This window comes from Necator americanus, chromosome V, assembly GCF_031761385.1.
Source record: "Necator americanus strain Aroian chromosome V, whole genome shotgun sequence".
Taxonomy (NCBI): Eukaryota; Metazoa; Nematoda; class Chromadorea; order Rhabditida; family Ancylostomatidae; genus Necator; species Necator americanus.
This window is the reverse complement of record NC_087375.1, coordinates 36,616,964-36,641,626: the sequence shown is the minus strand read 5'-3', so window position 1 is coordinate 36,641,626 and position 24,663 is coordinate 36,616,964. Positions and strand designations below refer to the sequence as shown.

Sequence of the window (24,663 nt, the reverse complement as noted above, 5' to 3'; positions counted from 1 at the left end):
CCGCTTGGAATGCGCCCCCACGTTCACTCCAATTCAGAATCGTTTGAGGTTCACGAACGTGTTACTGGCCCATACAATGATTGGTAAGGGCTAGCCGATGTGTCAAGTCAGTGTTTTTATTCTCCCAGACAAGTCTGGTACCAATTTATCGACCCCGGAGGGATGAAAGGCCTGGTGAGCACTAAGGCGGATTCGAATATGAAAGTAGCTACAGGAAATCGTCTTCGCTTCTTTGGTCATATATTAAGCAGTTCAGCAGATCGCCTTGTTCAACGAGTTCTTAGGATTCGAGCTGGAAGAGGCCGAGAAAGGTAGTTCTGGATTGAAGCGGTGAAAGAGGACCTGAGAGGACACTCGGTGTGGATAGGCAGTTCAGGGGAGACGTAAAGTTCCGCACGATATGGAATAGCGACGGATGGATTGATTCTGGGCAAGCTCTCGCAGAAAATTGTGAAGGTTTTGCGGAGCTATGTTCAAAGATGACACATGTCGGCTTCGAGAGACTCTAGTAACCGCCTCAGGCGATAATATCAGACCGCCGATTGAGTCAAATAAGTCATGAATTTATTTGCAGGGCAGAAGTGAACAGATGCATATCGCGTCATATGGAGCTCCATCTCTCGCAAACATCTGAAATCCCTCTGGTCAGAACTCAACGCCTTCAGGAAAGCAAGAATTTCGCTTCTGTTTACTTTTTATTAATTTATTTCTTTTTCAAACTAATTATTTGTTAGGCTGGTTTTAATTACTATAGGACATCACAAAAATCGCTCTGTGCAGCCTAGACCTGCCTAGTTCCAGTGTCAAGAATCTTTTTAAAGGCTTTTTCGTTCGTTTCGGTGCTCCAAGGACAACTTTTGCGCTCTAAAGAACAGTTCGACTAGAGCGTCGTGAGCTGAGTGGCCCCAAGTACTCCTTGGCCGACAAACAGATCCTCGAGCCCGAGTCACTACGTCCTTTAAATTGCCCTTGTAATAGTGAAAATTTTCTTTAAATTGTAAATTTTAAACTCTTGCATCTCCTTTGTTTTGGTTCGGGTAAAGAGCGTAGAAGTCAACGTACAGGAGTTTAATAATTATAAAAAAGTAATAATGCAGTAATTCAATTATTAATCGATTATGTGTTGTGATCTACCGTATGAAGCTTTGTATATTCGGAAAAGTTCAAGCTTTATCACGATCAGCACAAAAAACTTCGTCATCGTTTCAGATCTCCACGTACGTAGGCACACCATCGAACATTTCGGCTTTTTTAATGAGGTAAATTTTGAATTTTTTCACAAAAAGTGGCAAATCGAACTTGAAATCAGTATTGACAACGGCCGCATGGTCGATGTATGATAACGAGAGATGCTCCAGCTCCACACCGCAGAGCACAGGAAGCTGGATACCTGGAACATTATCACTATCTATTCATGGATACCTTTATTAATTACGGTACGATGAGCTCAGGAAATCGAGCGCGAGAATATTTGAGAGTGATAGACTGACCTCTTCTATTGAGAGCGAATCGAATACGTTTCTTCACTTGTGGCCATAGTACGCGTGGTACTATGAACGATACGATCTTCTCAATTGGTTTCGCAAGAATTCCACCCATACCCAACTGAAAATATATGGAGACATGCTTTTGCGGCCTATTTTCCTCCAGAATATTGAATACACAAAATTTATCCACGTCGTCTTGTACTTACATCGAAAACTTTCACGTCGACTTGCGTAAGGGAAACGTCGCCGTAGAGACGTGAATGTCTAATTGTTGGTTTCAGCTGAAAACGGTAAGAATGAGAGTAATTTTGGAGTTCTGGATATTTCAATTCAGAGAAGAACATCTGACGGGGAATTTTGCAGGTGGGGAAAGAAGTAGGAGGGGAACACTCAAATGCGAACTTTTTGCTGGACGCTCTATCTTACTCTTTTCTCCTTAGTTTACATGTCGTAGATCTTTCAAAACTAATACCTGGGCCTAAGGCCCTGACTGATTTTGTTGTTTAGTTCCAGATAATATTCAATAAGGGCACCACTGAGTCGCTCACCCAACTGCACTTTATTCGCGTTCAAAAATACGTCTAGAATAAACTGAGTGCACCTCCACTCACCCCCTCCCCTCATTTGGAAGCGTCCAAAGAACTCAGTCAAATATACAAGGAAATCTTCCATTTCTTCTCAAAATCACATTATCAATAACTCAATGCAAAAAAAAAAAGAAAAAAAAAAACTAATAGGATCGCGCAAAGGACTAATGGTTACCCTTCAAGTGTTCTCCCTCAAATTATTCGGGCACAAAAAGATTTAAAAAAAGAAGAAAAGAGAAATCAAATTAGGTCATCGTCTGAAACTTTTTTCATCTAGAACGCTAAGAAAGTCCAGGAAAACAATTTCTTGTAATACTGGATAAATATTTGATTTTCTTAACTTACAGTGAGGTGAAGTTTTGTGGTAGCATAGATAAGATTGTGCAGTTCGTCTCGTCCTTGAAATTGGATCAGGATATTTCCAGCCAACTCAACTCTTGCACCGAATTTTGCGCTGATTTCTACTCGTGGTTGCCTGGAATAATCCACATGGATTGTCAGTTCCTAGCCAGATCAAAATCAGATCAGAACTTGGAATTCGTGAAACTCGTACTCGGTGACGTTTGCGGAAATTTCCAGGTAACATTTCGAGCAGAACATGTTAGCGAGTTTCCGCACAGGTTTTGGTAGATGATGTGACTCGAATCTGTAAAGATTTTGCATTCCTGGAGTTTCGGGGTATTCGAATACAAAAAAAGACCCGAAGATATCCTCAAAATATCGTTTTTAGGTTATACAACCTTCTATTTCCAAGAAAAAAATCTGTGACAGCTAAGGATTTCCTACTCAAGCAAAATATTCGTTGATGATTAAGTGTAATGTAGTGTAGGAAATTTTTCTGGATTTCCAAGGACAAGAAAAAAAATGTGCAGACCTGTGATACACATTTCCCATTCCATTAATGAAAAGATGAGAGAATAAGGTGTTCGGTATGGAATCGGATAGCAATATTCCAACCATCTAAAATCAATAATCGATTTTAATAAACAACAAATAAACGAAATCGTAATCGATTGTGAACAACATCGGCCGTAATAAATAGAATCGTAATCGATCGATTGATCTACAGCAGTTTCACGAATCGACTATCTCCCATATTTTTGTGACGTTTTTTTCTATTTCCTCAAAAAATTAGCTGATATTTTTATTTATTTTACATCCAGTGGTGTAAATCTCCGGATTTTCATTTGAAAGTAACGCGATTCCCACAGAGAGCTACCGTACCTTGTCATGGAGGACGCTTACGTTCAACAGCGATGGCGTGTCGACATTCGTGGCCGCTTCGCCGTTGAACAAAATTCCTCCATCCACGCCAAAGACCACTTCCTGAAATAAAAAATAAAGTTTTCCACAAGCAATGAAACGGAACGCAGGTACGGAAGTACTTAATTTTTTCTTTAGGTTTTTAAAATCGACGATGAACAAAATAAGTTTTGATTTAAAAAAATAAAAATAAATTGAGAAGTAAATTGACAATATAACCAACGGTGAAAAACATTTGCTTTTTTTGACGTTCCATGTTTCCAAACAGCTTTTTTTCCGTTTGAAAAAGTGGAACTAGTGGAATTAAAAAAGAAAAAGTGGAACTAGTGGAATTGATAAAGAAAAGTGGAACTAGTAGAATCAAAAAAAAAAGAAATAAACAGGAGCCAATGGGTCCAACTCACATCATTGGTGAATCTGGGAGGATAGACAACCTCGAGATTAGCGCTCCATGTACCTGGCGTCGAGGTCTCGTTGCTGTCCACGGTGATCAACGGTGAATCTGTTGACCCCTGTAGTCTTTCCACCTGCGTTAACAAAAGAAAATAATAAAATGGCAATAATTAAAAATATCTAACCCCTAATTCAAGTCTCGCATTCATAAAGCAGAAAAAAAGACCGGAAAGAACCAACTTCACAGAGACTTGCACCAAATTCTGCTGGATTAAACACGGATTCTTCCGAATACACATTTGAAGGCGTTGTTGCGGTGGAATTCACAGAAGCTACTGACTAAAAAAATTTGAAAGTTTTGCATAGATCCAGCAAAAAAAAACAGCGAAAAATTACCTGGATCTCTTGAGCGTCGACAAATTTCACGGCATCCAAAATTGTCTCACAAATTTTTGACTTTACTGCATCAGAAATCTAAAAAAATCAGAGAAAAGATTAATGAATTAATGAAAGAATAACTAATAATAATTGGGTTAATGAAAGAAAATTCCCCTGAGAGTTTCCACATGGATTTAGGCAAAAATAGTAGCTGTGGTAAAATTTAACCAAAAGAAACGATTCAATAAAATAGGTACGACACCGTTGCGTCAATTCCAAAGGGTCCTCCAAATCGATGGAGTAGATCAAAGGATAGATCATCGATAAATCCAATGGCAAAAGATGGCAAAAGAAAATCACCACAAGAAATTTATTAAATATCAGAAACTGGTTCAAGAATGTCCTTACAGTAAATCGCCACAGTCAGGATAACGAAAACTTCCGGACACCTTCTGATGATGAGCGTGTTGCTCGTTTTGAGCGATGGGCGAAAATTTAAGGAAGAGAGATTTGCACATTGCTACGCATAAAAGGACTAAAGACCTTATTTTATAAAATTAAGGACTCTAAATTCAAAAAGAAACCTCTCGATAGATAAAAAATAGGAAAAACTACTTATACAAATATTTGTTATATATGTATTGTACTTTTACCTTATACACTTGCATATTTATTTATTTATTTGTTATTTTTTTTATTATTTTTTGATCAATTGATTAATTTCTCTTACAATTACTTATTAGCTATAGCATTTAACCATGTATTTCAATTTACTAAATCGATTTTTTTTTTTTGGAATAACGTGCTCCAGGGGAAGAATGTCAACGTATCTCTTTACTTTCTGGAATATTCAAAGTGTTCCTGGATTAGAAATGTAGGAACGTTTCCTTCCCTAACTGTTACTTATTTCTCATGGTCTATCCAACGAAAAAATCCTTATGAACTTTCAGTTAAACTAACGACTTTGCCTGAAATTCAGGATGACACTCACTGTAGACTGCAGCATCCCCTGAATAAGAGTCAACAGCGAATCTTCTTCTAACAAAATCACTACATCAGAATGTGTAGTTTCACAGTGTGGGATCTGAAAACACAAAAAAATCTCTTTGAAGATCTCTTACGGGTCGGAAATTCCCAAAGTTCAAAAAAAAAATCTAAATTTCTTAGCAATCGAGAGATTTCCTACCTCTATCACATTTATTCCTAGCGATTCGTTCCGACTGACATGAAGCTCCAAATCGATAGTGAAATTATGCAGTTCAACCACAAATGTTCCTTAATTATTCCTTAATAAATATATTAAGCATAAATGTGATGACATTAGTGTAGTTCAATTGAGAATGAGCACTTCTTGCTTTTTTTCGGGGAAAAATGCAGGTCAACATAATCAAAATAGAATTTAACCATAATTGTGACGATATTAATATAGTTCACCTCGGAGCAGCAATTTCTCCGCTCAGTTTTTTCTTGCTGGAAGAAATTCTGCTCAATTTTTGACTCGAATCAATTTATGTATAAATTTCCTGGCAAAATTATCGTGGGGAAGTACTCGACGACTACTTCCCAAGTCCAAACCTTCCGTCCATCTGGGATGAGCGGATCCCCAGGACTGAGCTGAGCGCTGCCCCGAAGACGAGGCGGATAGACAGAGACAGTATATACGTCTGATCTTCAGGCGGCTGCGGTATTTTTAAAATGTTCACAAAAGAATTGTGTAATTTAAAAAAATGTGTAGTGTAGTAGTACAGTAATGTAAAACATTTTCAAAACTTGTGCATGAAGCGAACACGTCGCCAGATTGCACTGACACCTTCTCCTAGGCATTCCTTTTATTTGTGACTTGGTTTTTCCTTTTTGTTTTTTTCTTTTTTTTCCCTCATGTGTCTTATTCTTTTTTTTTGCTCAGAAGTTCGTTTCAACAAAGCTTAAATGGGATTCATTGCACATTGTATCGTTCACTTACCATCAAGAGGAAAAAATGAATCCACTGTACAATCTGCGCTTGTCCTCAAAAATGGAAGGCTAACGTTTGCTCGCACACCTGAATAGATAGGATACATATCAATAGAGAATGAACGGAAGAAAATGTTCCGGATATTTTCCAGGAATTTCGTTTTTTTTCATCAAAGTCTGCCCACTACTATGGATAATTTATTTATAGTAAAAAGTGCCAAAATATTCGCTTTTCCTCACCTTTACCCTCTACGAATTTCGCATGGATATCCGGCTTCTCGACTCGATTGATGTGAATTTTCGATATAGTGGCTGAACTGACCGAGACGTCCGGCAGATGCATGTTGTTAAGGATTTGTGGCATTGCATCACTGGCAAGTTCTGGAAGGATCGATTTTAGTTTTAGAGGTAAACAAATTTTTCAAAGATTAAAAAAAAGATATTTCCAAGAATATGAGTAAACGTGAGTGTTGACGTGAACTTGAGTGGAAAAAAATATATTGGTGGCCGGAAAATGCGCTAAAAATTTTCCTAACTCTAATATTTAGTCGACTGGAGTCGTGGATTTGTGGAACCGATGCTAATCATTTGACGACAGCGCGGCTCACCGATGAGTCACACACTTTCAACTTTAATTTTTTCTTGATTTCCTTTTTCTGAATGTTTTTCATTTAGAGGGTTTATTGTTATTTATTACTATTTTTTCCTTCTTCGAATATAGCTTGTAAAAGTCGATTGGCGCCAGATACGCAAAAAAGAGAGCGCTGCCGTCAATTCGTTAAATTTGGTTTTTCTTCACCTCCATAAAAAAAATTGCTAAGGTAATTTTGCTCGAGAAGGACTAGATAAATAAATAAATGCGGTATACATATCATAAATGACCACAGAAATTCTCCCAGAAATTCAAAAATAAAATTTTATACCAAAAACCCAGAAATCTGCTTCGAATACATTTTTATTGATTTTTCCACTCGATCTAGTTGTACTTGAATGAGTAAGTGGATGATAATAAGAAGGGAAAATAAAATATTTACAGGAACGAAATAGAAGTATGATACGGTAATAAAAAGGAAAAAGAAGATTCTCGTAATTCGGATATACTTCAGAATCACGATCATTTAATCCACAAACTGCACCTGTAATATAATCCACAGCCTTCTGATTAATTCGAAAATAAATACCAGCATTTCTCTGAGAGGAAGTGGTGGGTTGAGCTGAAAAACCTTCCAGGAATTCCAAGACGAGGAGTAAAAGCGCCGGCCAGTAGGACATGATTGTAATGTCGATGATAGGAATGCGAAGCGAATGTTTATATGGTTATGAAAAGAACGTGCGATATACGTAGACGTAGAGATACAGAGAAACAGATGTGATGTGATGAAAACTTTCTCGTATACGTATCAAGTAACGTTACTAGCTAGTACTCGCATACGTAGCTAATGTGTCACAATTTGAATTTTAATAAAACTGTAACAAGATTTTGGTTATTTTTTTTTACGAATGCTCAACATTTTTCAAATTTCATTCATAGATCTTCGATATTTCTAAGAAAATAAACCACTATTCAGAACCTAAAACCAATCACTAACCTTTAAAATCAGAAAAAAAATATTTATTGATCTTTAACCTGCACCATGACAGGTCTTTCTACTTTTTTTTGTTGTTTTTTCCATTCTTATGTTGGAATACTTTTCGAATAGATAAATAAAATACTTGTCAAATAAATAATAATAAATGTGAATTCTAGCTTTTAAAAGAATTAAAAATAGTAAAAGTTAAAAAAAACGAAAAGTGCATATCAATAAATTGGACACAATTTAAAAAAAAATGTAAAAATACACTGAACAAACTGACCGATAAACAATAAACAATCTGCTAGGTGAAGATATCTGTTTTTTTTTCTCAATCAAAGCAGTTTAAACCAAATTAAAAAAAAAAAAACTTTCTTCATAGGCGTCTATAAAAATAAATTGCAGCAAAAAAATTATCAGACATTGTAGAAGAATTAACTTTTCCGGTTTCAGTACATTTCCAAATAGTAGGCAGCGGCGCTTCTCTCTGATCCATCATCTTGGGAAGATCCTCCTTTCTGTTACCTTTTTTTTGCTTCATCTCCCTTCCACTCTTCTTTTTCTTTTCGATTGGTTGGCTACCATATATTTTTTTTTGTTAATTCATCACTCCACGAATCTGACGTGATGTGGATTTCCGATGGTCGAAGACTATACGGGATCGTAGATTGCAGAGACGGGTGAGCGTTTCGGGGCGCTTGTTCCCACAACGAGTACGATTGGAGCGCGCCGGCTTTGTGCACGCTCCTCAGGTGGGTTGTGCCTATACGGAGCCGCAGATTATGGAGAGAAGGGTGATTCCGTTCATATCTTCCTGATGGCCGCAAGAAACGGCCCGGAAGATGCGGCACGTGCGCAAGACTGGCGCGCTCCAATCGAAATTGTTACGGAAAATACTGCTCCGGAACGCTCGAAGCCGCATCTTCCGGCATCTTCGTTTCTTTACGGGAATTAGGAAGAAATGGGCGGGATCACCCACCTCTCCATAATCTACGATCCCGTATACAAATACTCCACTTGAAATCCGTACCACCTCAGATTCGTGGGTTGATGCCGTTAAAAACGGCGTGAGAACTAGTTAATTTCCAGGTGAAACGTTAGAACGCTCCTCTACGATTCCTCCATCCCTCCGCAACCCATTCATGCGTTGGATGCGGCGCGTTGCAACTGAAATTGTCCTGAAAAATGGAGCCTTTCAGCTTTTTTTTTCACAACGATTAGGCAGAGATGAGCAGAACCACCACTGACCCCGCAATCTACAACACCATCTCGAATTTTTCCAGTGGTTTCCCCCCTCCCCATACGTCAGATTCGTTAAGGGTACTGTACAGTCCGATCTAGATCTCATTCGCCTTGGGTGACAATCTAAACTAAAAATCTATTTTCTATCTTGCAATAATTCCTTTGAAAATTCTCTTCAGAACAAAAATGATACCGCCCAAGGAGAGGACCTTTTTATTTCACTTTTCGTTTTCCATATTAGTTTTTTTTTCTCTCAAAAAGGATGAGTTTAATGAATGAATCAGAAAATCTGAAAAAATGACTCACGATTCCCTCATTCACGATTTCTCAACGTTTACAAAGCGATCGCTAATCGATTTATTACGTTTATTGTCATTCGTTTACTTTATCAATGTTTCAGTTTTTTTTAGTTACAATAACATTTATTTAATATCTGTTTTCGAATAATTGAACTCAATTTTATGTGAAATTCTAATTTTTTAAATAATTCTTTTCTTTTGTGGTCGCTTGTCTGGATTAATTGTTGTTAATTCAGACGAACTTAATAGAGCTACAAGCCAAGAACTTATGCGATATCCTTGAATATTTGCTATTTCTCTTCCTTTTTTTGGACCAAGCTGATGCTTAGTAAAATATTCTGGCGTGTTTTAAAATATCGCGCATACGGTTCAGTTGACCTATATATTAAGAGGATGCATATGTTCTTTTATTGTTTATTTGTTTTTTTCCTGGTCTTTACCTCACCCGTCTCTGTTCACCTCCTTTGTCTTCACAAAGTATCCTTTTTAAGAATTTTATTCTATTTGTATTAATGTTTGTTCTTCTTAGCAACCTTTCTTCGTGCTTTCTTGACCTTCTTCGCGGCTTTCCTAGCGACCTTCTTCTTCAAGGTCTTCAGCTTCAGTTTCTTCGCACGCATGTGGTGGCGCATTCGCCGACGATATCCTTCTCCTGGAAAAAAGCGAAACATTGTAGGAACTACATAAAAAGGTTTTTAAAATTAAAAAGTTCAATTTTTAGCTATTTTCCTATCCGAAAATTAAGAATCGAAGCGAAAAGATTCCATACAGGTCTACCTATAATCATTGCAACGGCCCCCATTTAAAAATTAAAACCATGGATCCCTGGATATCGAAACAAAAACGGATAAGCACTGAAGACAAACCTCCATCCGTTGAAGGTTGTGCGGCACCAGGTGGTCCTCCCTCATACTGCAAAAAGATAGCGAATTTGGAAGGTGTCAATAAATAATTATTTCTAATGATTTTTTTTTATAATTATGAAATAAATAAATTTTCCACTTATTAGAAAATGTCACAAGAATAAAGAATAGAATTAAAAGAACAAGAGCAGTTAGAAACGAGTTATTTAATTTTTCTCTGGAAGCAAAATAATTTTCATGGAAACCTCTAGCTATTTAGAGCAAACGTTTAGAATTTGCTCACCTCTGCAACTCCGTTGGATGCGCCTGGAGCGGGACAACCGACTGAAACTGTTGGAAGTTGTGAAATTATGAAATTAATTATTATTATCTTGGGCTCTATAAGGAAAGAACATAAGGGCGTATGGTTTTCGCATCGTTCCACACTCACGATATCAAGAAGTTTAAAAAAGGAACGAAAACTCATTGGGACCTATTGGGACCTCACCTGATTTGAGGGAGATCGGTTGTTGCCCACCCCGAAATTAAATATCAATTCCCTCAGTAAGTTTATTAATTTGTCCCACCCTCCCCAAGTTCTTCCACAGTTCATTTCAACACTACCTTTTCCCAAATGTATTTTTATACAATTGAATTAAATTTTAATATTCCTCCCTTGTTTTATTTGTACTTATTATTTTACAAAATAATAAATACATATATTCAAAAAATGAGGTTACGCTTCTCTTCTGATAGAATCTTGTTAATTTTTTACTCCAGAAAATTTAACGAATTTATGCGCTGCTCAACTCTAAAGGACGATTCCGATTACGACTGCGAAAATTTGGAAAAAAAAAAGGAAAAATGGTGGTGAAAATAGCAACCACATGCTTTTATGTTCGTAAAAATACATAGAACTGTGATGAGCAACTAATGTTATTTGTTTATTTTAAATTTTAAAATATTTTGTTTAATATTTGTTATTTTTAATTAATTCATTTATTATCACTATTCCAGGAAGCCCCTCCAAACGCTTTTCGATGAGATTTCACGAGAGATAAACGTACTGTAGCTATATAGGAGTGGTGCTACGAAAATAAATAATCAATGATTGGTGCCCAAACATATTTTCCTGGCAAATTTTCGATCCTTGGAAATTTTGAGGTGGTAGATGTGAAATGTTCTCCTGAGTTTCTAGTTTAGTAGGATTTTCTCGCGTGGTAATCCTTTATCTGGTAAAGGCAGCAATTACCTCCGCCAGTCCCTCAACTTCTAAAATGAATTAATAATTAATTAGTAATTTGTTTCCCAGAAATTAGATCATGGGATTTGATCAAAAGCTTGATTGATCGATCGTTACGTCCTTAATCAATCAAGAAATAGAATTTTCCTCGATTTATTTTCAAACGAAGAGATCCTTTATTTACTTCTGTCTAATGAGGTAAACCCACCTCCGGATGGTTGCGACAATACAGTCCTGAAATTTGTAACGAATTTTTTGAGGAAACTCGAGAACTCGTGCTGATGAAGAACTTACACGATGAGGAAGAGTGCAAATGTTAAAACGAGGAAGAAGTTCATTTCTGTTTGATGCTGCCTCTGCTAACCATCACCCTTTTATGCTACTGCGTACGCTTTTTTTTCTCGCTTATAAGAACACTAGTGAAAGCAGAACGAGAGAAAAAATTCGTCCTTCGTGATTGCCTGAGAAGAGTAAGATACGAATGTTTTCGTTTGCTTTTAGTAATTGGTAGAATTTCAAAAGAAACACGGATGTTGCGAAGTGCTAGTGGTCACAAAAACAAAATTTCTGAGAGCAACCTCTTAAGTGGTTGAAAGAAGGTCGAGTTAATTTTCCTAATTATTTTTTATTTTCTTATTTTTTTAACCTCATCTGGTAACCCTGGATTACTCCTGAAATGACGTCGAGAAACTATGAGCGTAGAGAAACAGAGGTGAAGGCAGAGGCAGGAGATTGAGTCAGAGATCATAGGGGTCATGTTGTGTGGAGCCTGTGAGTTACTGCGGACGCGTAACGGTCGCGCAGCTAAACATAAGCGGCGCTGACTATGATATGGTCGTTTTAATGGTGTCGACTGCAAAAAAAGTAGTAAAAATAAATTCCCCTCGCATGTGTCAGAATATACTTCAAATCCAGATATTGCACGAATATTTTTTTAAGGATTTAAGGAGTTTTAGGGACTCGTAATAACCCTAATTTTTTTGTCTTCGGACCCGGACTAATTCTATTTCCTTTTTTTCCCCTCCATTTTTTGTGAAGTGATCTTCAACACTCATTAAAAGATTTAAAAAAAAAACAAACGTGAGTGCTGATAAAGAAGGAAATCCGGTAAATTATGGTTGAGCATTTTTACATTACATTAACTTAAATAATTTGTGTGTGACCTATAATCAGATTTTAGCAAATTTTGGAAAAAAATTGGTCTAGAGTAATTTTTTTAGGTTATCTGTTATTAAATCCACTAACTAGAAGAATAATAGAATAAATATAAAAATACAGGTTTTTAGCTGCTTTTTGATACAAAGCAGTGGTTTCACAGCTACATATATTTCAAATTCGAGCGATCCTTCCATCATCTATCGATTTCTGGATCAATTATTGATGGTGTTTCTAGTCCTTCAATCGATTGAGGTGGTCAAAAATTCTAGTCTTCAGAGTAAGTACGCTTCTCCACATGAAAAAAACACTGTAAAAAAAAACTGTTCCAATGAAAACCACACCGTTTTATATCATATCCAATCAATACGGTATCATCCATACTCTTTTTAGGTTACTTTAGTAAGGTTAACGTACATTATTTCTGTACATGCGGTTAACCACACCGATTCGAAGCTGTTCACGCACGTTTTTCCCAGCTCGGCTCTCTTTCTCTTTTCTCAGCTTTTTTGATCTCGCTGGAAAACTTTAGGGTGGGATTATTCGTGAACGAAGAATGCGTGGCCGTAAACTACGCTGGAAGTATTCGATAATAGAATTATTTCTATTTTTTATTTATTCGATTCTATTCCTATTCTTTTCAAATTTTATTTCTATCCAAAGCAGCATCATTTAAAAAAAACCCCCGATGCCGATTTATTTCATTGACAGATCCACAATATGCATAAACAGACATACTTTTCGGTGTTCACATAAGTATTCCATGTTTTTGCAGGAGCTGTCTATCGAAGCGCTCTGTACTGGTAACTATATTATTAATTTTATCGATATTATTATTATTGATGCTATTATTATTATTATTATCATTGTCATTATTGTTATTACTATTATTATTATTATTACCTCTTCTTTATTTTTATTTTTTATTTTATTTTTTTATTAATACTAATAACTATCTTTATTAGTCAATTCTCAATATACTCACGCATGAAACAAAGCTTTAATGACTCAACTTGTCATGATAAATTTTTTTAGTAATATTTCACCTTCATTTTTTTAATTTTATTTTTTTGGCAATATTTCACCCTTGTCTTTTTTATTTATTCCTACTATTATTCTTCCTTCTTAGATCTGAGGGTCTCACGAGATTCGGGAACGAAAATGTGGACTAAGAAGGCAAACCATGCATAAATGTGTATGGCAGACTTCTTTCCTTGCTATCTAAGAAAAAAAAACTAATAAAAAATGAAAAAAGAATGTTTATCCTATATTTTTTTATGCTATATTATTATTTCTTCACTGTAAGAAAACCGGAATAGTGTTTAGAGACAATTTTTTGAATTCTTATCCAAAAAAAAATTGTTTTTGATATTCCGAATGTTCCCTTGTCCTGAAACCTCGTCATATTCTGTCTATGTTTTGTGATAGTGTGCCCGTTTTTGATTTTATTTTTAATATATGTCTAATTAGTTTCATATTTGAAATCAGATATATACATCTAATTTTTATGCTATCGTCGGGGATTCTCGTGTAATATGAGACAGCGCATGAAATTTTATCACAGTAACTGATGAGATTGTGCTAAATTGTGTTTCTAATGTCCTTCCGCTTCCTGTACAGATCCTCGTTTGAATTTCTTTCATCTAAAATAACGAATAAAAAAGTAATGCATCCATTGAATGCTGGTAATTTCTTTATACCTTTGAATGATCGTTTAAGGAATGGCCGAAATTCGCAGAACAGCCTAAAAATATGCCGTTAAAATTCAACACTTTAGCTTTTTTCAAAGAGTAACTTTCTTTTCAATTTTTTGAAGTAGCAACATTATTTTTCTCAACTTCCTGAGGTGTAAACATTACTTCTTCTCAATTTTCTGAAGTAAAAACATTATTTTTCTCAATTTTCTGAATTATACACATTATTATACAACAATTTTTATTGTTCTGTTATATATCAATGTTCATTCATTACAGTAGCCATGCAAAAAATACCGTAATTGCAACTCACCGGCTTCTTTCAAGTAGGTGTTGCTTGAAGGACCTTCATAATGGGTTAGTTCTACCATAAGCAAAGGAATACAAATGTGAAATGCTATGAAATGCCAAAATCCTGGTAACGAGGCTGTAAAAACTGGATTTTGTCGGAGTTCTACAGTATAACTCTTAAAAAAAACGATATAAACCTTTTTCCTTCTGGTTTTCGTGACTTCTCGCCTCAATTTCCTCTGAAAATAACATTTTCATTAATATTTTTTAAGATGTCATCCCAAAACTCGATGTGAGTGTGTTTTTTTCTCCAAAAACTAACTCGGTGTTTCTCTCATTCCATTAAGCGCGTGCAATCGAAGTGCTAAAACATTTTTTTAAGGAGTTTTCTGGCAATTTTCCAGAGCAGTTGCGGAAATTCATTGAAATCAATCCACTCACTTAATAAATTCAAAATAAGGATTTGTAGTCGAATCATATGCGTATGTATTGAATGAATAGCGACCAGTATTTATAAGTTTTTTTTCGTAGGTGTTTTTTTTCGCTCAGCATAATCCCAGTGTTTTTGAATAAATTATTGGTGAAGAAATTATTATTGAAAATTTCGACAACATCTACCAAATAATTCTGCTATAGTAGACAAGCGACAAGTTATCCACTGTTACAAGAAAAATCCGTGAAAAGTATGACTTTTGAACCCGGAGACGAGAAATTTCAAGAATTATCGTTGGTTATCTTGCCTCATCAGTTAAATTTCCATTGAAATTGATGTTTCCATGCATACGTGTGTTATATTCTGCATACAACCCAGATCCAGAGCTTTGCTCAGGATTTTTGCTCAGATCCAGGGTTCCGAACGGGAGGGTTAAACTGAAATGAGCTGCGAGGGGAAAAGGAAGCGCGTACAGTACCACCTTTCAAGGGAAATAGTTCAAAAAATTCAAGGTTTCACCTCATTTTCCATTGCTGAGAATTTTTTTGAACATAAAATGTTAGTATTAAAATATTAATTGTTCAAGAAAAGAGAAAATATTAAAAAATATATAAAAAACATTGAAATGTTAAAATTAACAATGGACTTTGATCTTAATTTTTGAATGGATCGAAAAAGAAAAATTGTTGCATTCGAAAAGGAAAAATAGTTTTCTCTCGAAAAAATGGTGTTAGAGATATGAAGAGATTAAGATATAAAATTAAAATTATAAAGAAATTCTAACATTTTTTCCTCTTTCCTAATTCTGAACTTCGATTCCACAAACGAATGAGATTCGAACTAATTAAATGTGAACGTGATTGTTACGATGAAGCGCAGGCACACATCATTGAATTCGTTTTTTCCCTCCGGGTGTCCTCTCACTTCAATACAAATCATCGAGAAAGGAAAAACTTCCTCAAGTACATACTTCTCGTTTCGAGGTCACACAAACAATGAATACTCTTCTCGTAAAATGTAGAAACTCAAGAATTTTTCGTGTTTTACTTTTGAATTTCTTTCATGTTACGAGAAAAGTAGTCAAGTGCTACAGTTGTGTTGATGTTTTCAACAGCTACTCATGTCATCATGTAGAGGAAACCTGGACGATCAGAACAGGAAAAAACTCCACTACATCGATATTTTTCGTGAACTATTGTCGTAACCAATACTTTCGAGAAATTTCTATTAGTTGAGCCATCACATAACAGGTTTTTTCTTTAAATTTAAAATCGTGCACAAAAAAAAAAGAGTTTAGTTTTAAGTAATAGGTTATTTAAAAGTTCATTTGTTTCTCAATCAAGCAGAATATTTGTTTTTTTATAGTGATTTAATTTTTTTTACTGAGTTTAAAAGTTTAAAGGGATCACTCCACGAATCTGGAGCTGGTACGGATTTCAGGTGGAGTATTCATATACGGGATAGTAAATTTTGGAGAGGGGGTGATTTCGTTCATTTCTTCCTAACTGCCGTAAAAAACGGCCCGGAAGATACGGCTTCAGGCGTTCTGGCGCACTATTTTCTACAAGGAGTTCGACTGGAGCGCGCCAGCTTTGTGCGCGGCGCCCCATCTTCCGGGCCGTTTTTTACGGCAATTAGGAAGAAATGGACGGAATCACCCTCCTCTCCATAATCTACTATCCCTTATAAGAATACTTCACCTGAAATCTGCACCACCTCAGATTCGTGGAGTGATACCTTCAAGATCAATATAGTAATAGGATTCTGTCACATCTGACATGTATGGCAGAAATAAAGAAACAGTTTTCGAAGAAAAAGCAGACTATTCGTAAGACGTTGATTTCTTTGAGTCCTAAATTGTGTATTAATTTTTTGGGCAGATGACCAAAATTGTTATCGATTTTCGTTCTGGTTAACATTTCGGGTCTGAGTTAGTATAATCAGGTGAGGGGGCGGGTGTAGTGCGATCGGTCAGAGGTTCCGATGTGGTTGCAGCACGATCGATCGGAGGTTCGAGTTTGCCCTAGCGCTCACCAAGCCTTTCATCCCTCCGGGGTCGATAAATTGCTACCAGATTTATCCGGGGGGATAAAAACACTGACTCAGGACATCGGCTAGCCCCCACAAGTCATTGTATAGGCAGTTACACCTCGTACCTTCGTAAAACTCAAACGATTCTGAATTGAAGTGAACGTGGGGGCGCGGGTCCCAATGATTGATTGATTGATTGACGATTGATCAACGCCAGACAATTTATTCTTTATCCTTCATTCCTAGTTAACGCTTAATTTGACACCGACAAAATAAAGATCTTCACATGGAAGTTGGTAAAACTATAGAATATCTATCTATCAGCTTAAAACGAAAAAAAAAGATATATCCGTGGAATGTGAGCCCCTTTAGGGCTTAATATTCTGGCACGCAGGAAATTTTCCTAGGAATTTACCTTCGTCAAATATGTTTTGACTGGAATTACTTACTGGAATCGATCTGGATATTTGAAAACGTAAAAAGGAAGTAGTAATAGTGGTTCGTAACAAGATTTTTCTCTTTTTTAATTTTTTTTTCTGCAGGAATGGTGAGAAATAAGTGTGATCTACGTAGATATTCAAGCCAAACATAAGCTGAGCACATTTTTCTGAGAACTCATTATGAAACACTTAATGTGTCGTCAGAAAATCACATCTCAGGAATATCTGGAAGATATAATATCTGGAAGAGAATAATCGGATATTTCAAGTGAAAATCACCTCACGTATGTGAAATTGAAAAGTAAGCGGCGATGAAATACTGTATTTGAATAAAAAAGCACGTTCAGTCGAAAATAATACTGGAATTTTGAAAAAAAAAAACGTCAGGATCGTACGTATAACGTTTAAAGGACGAAATTGTGGTATGGACGGCCACGTATTGGATGATGTAGATCAAAAAATCTATCGCTGGTAACGATTCCGCAACATTTTCCCCATTGGAAATACGGATAGGCTAACGGATAGTTTTAATGGTTTCATCCGCTTTTTATGGCTGGTTTATTTCACTCTTACCATGTTTTTTTCTAGTTTTTTCTCTGCTTTTTTCCTTGTTCTGTCCAAGGAAAAAATTTGTGTGGGTGAACTCTGCTTGATCGTGTTGTCAGGAAACAATCGATCAATCGGATCAGTGCTGTGCAGTTTTCCGCTTAGTGATGATCAAAGGAACAGTTTTTTTCCTCTTTTTCTCTTGAAAAAGATTCAGAACGTTTGTTTCGGGAATCTTAATTCACCCGCTTTTTATGGCTGGTTTATTTCACTCTTTTTATCTTTTTTTTCTACTTTTTGCTTTTTTTCTTGTTCTGTTCAAGGAAAAAAAAAACTGTGAAGATGATCTCTGCTTGATCGTGTTTTCAGAAAACAATCGATCACTCAGATCAGCTCGGTGCACCATAGCGAGATGATGAAAGGAACAGTTTTTTTCCCTTTTTCTCTTGAAAAAGATTCATAACGTTTTTTTCGGGAATCTAAATGCAATCCTTAAATCCTTACGCTCAAGAATAATGTACTTTCGTACGATGATTTATAGAATCCGCTGCTCAGGATTCATCTTACAGGAAAACGCTGGATGAATGACCACCATGAAGAAATCAAGGAACACACATTGTCACAATTTCTTGGTGTTTCTTTAAAGTGAGAAAAAATGTTTTTTTTTGCAGGGACTTTTCACCATCTATTTTTATCCTCATTGATCTATTTTCTATGTCCCTCATTCATTTATTAATGAAACAATAACAGCGGTTGAAAAAGCAACAAACAAAAAAAAACACTGCGATTAGCAAATTTTTATTCGTTAATGTGCACAGCGTATGGATTCAATTCGTATGAATTTAGTTAGAATCGTATGTGCAAGCGCAATCGTTCTTCTTTACGCATCCAAGTCTTCGATTTTCACGAAATACGAGCACATAACCTTTTTTACAAACGCATCTGCCCAAGCTGTTGCACTGAGTTCCGGGGCAGCTGTCGCCCTGTAAGGAAGTCTACAACGACGTCTTCTGACATCTCGGATCATTCATCCAAAACTCACACCGGCACAATCCAATTCACAAAGTGGATAGCATGTCACCCTTTCCATATTTCTGGGACATGTTACTGTAAGAAAATTGTTTTTTTGGGATTATTCATGAATGAGACACCTTCGAAACAACACGAATATGGTAAAAATTCTGGATAAAGCTTTAGAACGTTTCCATATCTTCGCGAATATCCTCACTTCATTTCTCCTCTAATGGAAATAGATTCTGGAGCCATTGCTCTTTTCGGCGTAGTCGATTTTCATTCTGCTCTTGCAAGAATACGACCTCCCTCCAAAAGGAAATAGCAAACTTTTTCGAGGATTTCAAAAAAAATCCAGGCAATTGGGCGCAGTTACATATTTCAAAGAATTTCAAAGAACTTTCTCGAAGCTTCGAATAAAGTGTAGTGCACTTTTCTTAGAAGCTCCCTTTCTATTTTTCTTGAACTACTTTTTTCTACTAGTCGAAATGATTTAGAGCTGTTTAGGCCTCATTCTAATCTTTTTCAACGTTTCCTCCAGCAGGCCCATAAATTACCAATTTTAGTGCCAACTCCCTGATATTTAGATTTTTGAGATGAATTCCAGAAAATCTACGAGGTTTTTTTTCGCGATTCTGAAGAAGATTTTTGTGAAATCTAATGATTCCGCAAAGGAACCGAAACAGGCAGTTTCAACTGCCGCTTCTCGGTATAACACAGTAACTCACCGTTGTTGCATCCAAGTATATCTGGACAGCCTGAAAAAACCATCATAAAATCATTTGTATTCGTATTCTACGGATACGATGCCACGTTTCGCATGATAAACTTACTTTCAGGAACACATTGCGTTGGACGGGTCACGCATCCATCGGAAGTACAGATCACAGCTCCTTCAGAACACTGAAATCCACTGGGGCATGGGAAACGGCTGCACGGAGTCACACCTGAATTCACGGATAACATAGAATACGGGAGACCGTGGATATTTCAACTAATTCTACGAAAGTTCAAGATAAGGGATCAAGAGAGGTAGAAATTTTCCTATACGAGATACATTCTTTTTTTCTTTTGATATCCTTTTTTCCTTCCGTGAAAATTCATTGAAGATATGTAGGCATTTTTCTCGGGAATTGAAAATCTTCCAGTCTCCCAGGAAGCGATTTTTCCTGCTCATCCAGAAATTCACTAACTATACCTTCTATAAGCAACATCCTTATTCAAGTGAAACGTTGATTGGCTGACTGGATTGAAGTCAGCGTACCACGGATTTAGCGTGATGAAGGAATCAGTGGGAAAATCTAGAGTTAGGTTTGTAGATTGGTTCTGCTCGTCTCCCCCTGATCACCCGTTCATTCCTGCGATTTCACTCGCAACGCGTCACCCTTGCGCACGCGCCGCATCCATGTGCGAGCGGTCGAAAATCAATTGTGTCTTCTCACCAGCACCTCCACCAGAAGGAGTCTTCTAACGCACCTCGTAATAACCAAAGTGGTTCCGAGGCCGTTTCTTACGACGATCACGAAGAGATGGGCGGAACCACGTTGTTTTTTCCACCACTCCGTATAGAAGCTCTCCATGAGAAATCCATATCACGTCAGATTCATGCTATGCTGTCTTCAAAGTACTTGGCCCGCTGAATCCAGCAGCAGCTTCAGAGAGAAGTTGACTCACGACACACGAACATCCATAAGGCGGAAGAACATCCATGAAGAGGGAGAAAACCTTGCCCAAACGAAAACCACTTGGTTCCGCACATCTCTCCGTGATTGTCCTGGGAGTGGATCCAGAGGACCCGAGCCATCATAGCGTTACAGCGTAGTACAAGCTATTCTGGATCAAGGTAGTCGTTACCGATAGTCACTGTTCTCTCGGGAGCGGACCCGAGGCACTACTAGAAGTATAAAGCGAAAGTGTCGACTTCATCGATTTACTCTCGTATCGATTTTATTCTAAATATTCCTAACTTCGGACCTTATCTGGATGGCTCATCGGTACGTTAATTATTGGTACTATTTTATTTAATTTATCTAATTTTCATTTTATTAACTATTCGTTCTGGACGAAGCAATCGATCATCTCATTTGATCAGCAACGTTCCAAAACCGCAATGGGAAAGTGATAGTGTGATTATAAAGGAGAAGCAAAGAAATCATGGAAGTAATGGACACTCACCGCCATTATCGTCGGTACCATCTAAATAAAATTGATTTATTGATTTTTCTTCAGGTGAAGCCAATGCCTTATTGTTCAAAACTAACTTTGTTTGCAAACTTTCGCTGATACACAAGTCCCGTTGTATCTGTAAGTGTTCGGTTTGCAGACGCACGCTGGTGGCCCGCAAAAGGCTGGACATTCTCTTTTCTGGAATATAGCTCTATATGTCTCCAGATATACTTCGTTGAACCATTTTTCGTTCTATTTTACTTCCAAGAAAAAGTGAATTTTTTGAAATTTTCTATGGATAAACATTCCTGAGTTTGTCGGTAGCTATATATATGAGATCAGGTTATCATAGACCGAAATATGCTTTCATCTCCCAGAATAAAACATTATGGAACACAATTCTTTGTTTTTCTTCTTGGAACATAGGTAGGACCTAGAAATTGTATTGCTCTTGACAAATGGAGCATGAGCTTTTGTATTTTAAAAAAATGAAGAAACCATGGTGAAAGTTACTGAGAAAATATTTCCCTTGATTCCTTAAAATAACTAAAGAAGATCATCGCTACACTTCTCTGCTATTCATCTTTTTTTCCTAACTGTTTCATTGATATCCTACATATTTTTTTAGAATATGGATGTTTAGTGTCTAGATATGTAACGGATTTTTCGGTTGTAAACAAAATCAAAAGTGAAACTGAGAACAAAACTGAAAATTGGGTCAATATGAAATTTCTGATTTCTTCGATCGTCGCTGCGATAATCCTTTTTTTTCCTAAATCCTGGAAGTTCCGATGGTTTCCTTCTTGTGTTTCGTAGAAACCCTTTGATCCCTTGTCGGACCAGCTATGGCTCTTAGCCTTCTCGGAGAAAAGCATAGCGTAGCAATCCACTAATATTTTGTACGAAAAGAATTTTTCTGTGTACCTGGCCATTAGCGTCAGCACATGTGGGTTCGCAAACATTCCCACAGTCTCCTACCACTTCGTCTTTGGTGCAGTCTGTAAAGGGAATAATTCAGGATTAATCCATGAAGAGAAAGAGAAGATGCTTATATGCACATACTTAAGTCGAGAGCTATGCATTGAGGTAATCCATAGTTTGATATACATCTTTGATTCTTTTTGCATTGATAAGCAATGCATGGATTTGGTTCACCTAATAATAATATTATTATAATAGTAGAAGTGTGAAATATAGTAATATAAAAGTATTAACCTATCACTAATTTTGTTTTTCTTCGATTAATCTTTTTTAAAGAGTTCTTCTATTAACTGTGGAGCAAAGAGCGATTTTCGCAAATCCTCTGGAAACTAATTCCTGCATTTTTCTGGCTAAGCAATGACACAGCTAACGCGCTCGCTTCTCTTTTTTTTTCTTCAAACCAAACCGGATATAGAAAGGAGAAAGAAAAAGCTGAGGTGTGTGGATATCTATCTTCACACGTTATCCTGAATGTGTTCAGTAGGTCATCGTTTTGCAAAGGATTTACCCCTACAAGGCGTGAAAAGTGGACCCTCTTCAAATTTTGCTATCATCCCTACAATTTGTCGGTTATGAATGGGAGGTGAGAGCCGGAATTGGCAGAAGTTTTTATTAAAGGTAAGCTCTTGGCGTTGTTAGCTTCCTCGGAGCCTGGAAAATCCGAACATTTGCAATTTTTTTCAAATGGTTCATTCGGAACAAGTTACCATTTCATAAGCACATCTAAAACCAAGAACTAAAAAGGCCCAGCTCGTTGTGTTTATAGTCGGGTCAAAACGAGATGCACATCGTAAACGGCTGAGCTTGAAGCGGTACGGTGAAGCGTAGCGGTAAGGATCGATAGGGGAACATTGGTAGCCAGGGTAATCACTGCGATCTGCTGGAGGTGGTTGTCCCCGCTCGGATCGCAGCAGCCAGCTCCACCGCTGCGCTTCGAATGCAACTGCCTAAGCAGCTGGACCGAGCTTTTTGTCTTTTTCACCCGGCTGTAGCTCAGTAGTCGCTTTGTCGTGATGTTACCGGATCGTCATGCGCTAGGATCAATCCGCTAATACTTCTTAGAGTGCGACTCGCAAATGAGCCCTTAGGTCGAAACCCGAAAAGCCTGAAAAAAAAACCGGGTCCTTGGCCATGGCTATGCAATTTTCCTTCTATCTACTTTAGGACCATTAGCGTGGGTTCAGAACATCTCTAAAATTTTTCCTAGCCACATTTTTGAGTTCGTACGATAAGATCGTAGTAGATATGCAGAAAAGAGCTCGCTTATGTCGTTTTCTGTGATAAAATCCGAGAGAAGGCATTGCGTTCGAGTGTTTCACCCCATTTGGATATTTCTTATTTTGAAAATTTATAAAAGACCTGGCTCTCGCTTCACAGTTACAACTGAGAAACTTAGAAGAGGTTTTTAACTAGGAAAAAAACTTACCCGCACCAACGCACTCCAGGACAAAGACGAGAGCTGTAATGATGTACTTTTGAAAACTTTGAGGAAAATAAATTAAGGAAACTTTATTAATGTCGCGGACGGCTCTATGTCTACGTCTAACTCACCAAGTATAACGTTGAGGAACGTGAGCGAATTTGTGTTCATGGTTCTGCCCAGACATTTGTTCGCCGCATATTTTATACACATATTTTAACAAATATAATGAAATTCAAAGCCGAGTCGAAGGGAGTATGCGATGAGGAAGTTCATACGAACACATCGAAAAACAGTTTTTAATATGGTGTGTTGAATTCAAATTATCTTCCTATATTATGCGAAAAAATTTTAAATAATAAACTGAAATTATGCGCATATAATAGAGGAGCGGTCCAGGTAAATTCGAAGAATTGACGATAATTAATACAATATTTTCAAACAAGTGGAATTATAATGTTATTATGTCTGGAAGGAGATTATTAAGGCTCTGAACAATAGTTATTGTTTCAAATTTTTAATTTCTGAATGGTTTGTAAGGAAACTTATTAGTAAAAGAAACCAGAAAATCTCGAATTTGCGAATCCTATGCAGTCACATCGGTGTTTATATCTGTCTGCTACGGATATTCGCTATTCTGATCCAAGGAAAGCACTGCGATGGATGGAATTCTACTTGTGGGAACGATATCGTTGTCCTACTGAGAGATATTCATAAGGTGCTAGAATATGTTCCCTCATCAGTTAATCCGTCTCGAGTGAAAATCCTTCGATTTTAATCATACATATTTTTTGTTCGCGGGGCCGGTATAGTGTAGCGGTTAGAGGTTCCGCTTACTGCACGATTGATCGATCAGAGGTTCGAATCCGCCCCTGTGCACACCAAGCCTTTCATCCTTCCATGGTCGATAAATTAGTCCCAGGCTCGTCTGGGAGGATAAAAGCACTGACTTGAAACATCTCAGAGAAGGTGGAGCCGACAAAAGAACTGGAAGTTTAACTTCTGAAAACTCAAAACTCAAGCGCTCAAACGTCCATGATTTGAAAATAACAAGGATACTTATTCAGTTCATTTAAAGTTTCCCGCCGGATACAGCGGTTTGGTGAAGAGGAATTTGTTGAAATAATTCTCAGAAACACATCGCACAGTGAGTTGAGATTTGCCAGCGGGTAAAAAAGAAAAAAAATCCTATGTACTTTTGTACACTTTGTGCACGCTCATCTCCATGCAATTGCAA

General features: G+C 37.0%; 3 protein-coding genes across 8 annotated transcripts; 1 reads left to right on the top strand and 2 right to left on the bottom strand.

Moving 5' to 3' along the window:
- Positions 1 to 162: 162 nt before the first annotated feature.
- RB195_016294 (uncharacterized protein) lies at positions 163 to 509 on the top strand (the record flags this gene model as incomplete). The annotated part of the gene is made up of 2 exons (XM_064207386.1): positions 163 to 311; positions 377 to 509. 2 exons carry the CDS (start codon positions 163 to 165, stop codon positions 507 to 509), a joined length of 282 nt encoding a protein of 93 aa, XP_064063267.1.
- A 696-nt stretch (positions 510 to 1,205) lies between these two features.
- On the bottom strand, positions 1,206 to 7,333 carry RB195_016293 (uncharacterized protein; the record flags this gene model as incomplete). Its single annotated transcript, XM_064207385.1, has 15 exons — positions 1,206 to 1,390; positions 1,491 to 1,605; positions 1,694 to 1,768; positions 2,420 to 2,549; positions 2,628 to 2,720; positions 2,949 to 3,034; positions 3,299 to 3,400; positions 3,742 to 3,864; positions 3,971 to 4,069; positions 4,127 to 4,204; positions 5,100 to 5,192; positions 5,295 to 5,383; positions 6,072 to 6,149; positions 6,302 to 6,442; positions 7,198 to 7,333. 15 exons carry the CDS (start codon positions 7,331 to 7,333, stop codon positions 1,206 to 1,208), a joined length of 1,623 nt encoding a protein of 540 aa, XP_064063266.1.
- Positions 7,334 to 9,682: 2,349 nt separating this feature from the next.
- Positions 9,683 to 23,639, bottom strand: RB195_016292 (uncharacterized protein; the record flags this gene model as incomplete). Of its 6 annotated transcripts, XM_064207383.1 has the most annotated exons (17): positions 9,683 to 9,825; positions 10,040 to 10,085; positions 13,976 to 14,056; positions 14,114 to 14,157; positions 14,421 to 14,534; positions 14,596 to 14,637; positions 15,183 to 15,278; positions 18,774 to 18,831; positions 18,891 to 18,955; positions 19,588 to 19,617; positions 19,693 to 19,806; positions 21,035 to 21,055; positions 21,121 to 21,223; positions 21,950 to 22,023; positions 22,088 to 22,180; positions 23,433 to 23,465; positions 23,558 to 23,597. In XM_064207383.1, the coding sequence occupies 17 exons, from the start codon at positions 23,595 to 23,597 to the stop codon at positions 9,683 to 9,685; spliced, it is 1,197 nt and encodes a 398-aa protein (XP_064063262.1). The 6 variants fall into 6 exon arrangements, with proteins under 6 accessions (XP_064063262.1, XP_064063264.1, XP_064063265.1 ...); XM_013437689.2 differs by lacking the exons at positions 9,683 to 9,825; positions 10,040 to 10,085; positions 13,976 to 14,056; ... (2 more) ...; positions 14,596 to 14,637; positions 15,183 to 15,278 and having other exon boundaries at positions 18,691 to 18,831; XM_064207380.1 differs by lacking the exons at positions 9,683 to 9,825; positions 10,040 to 10,085; positions 13,976 to 14,056; ... (3 more) ...; positions 15,183 to 15,278; positions 21,035 to 21,055 and having other exon boundaries at positions 18,691 to 18,831; positions 23,558 to 23,639.
- Positions 23,640 to 24,663: the final 1,024 nt, after the last annotated feature.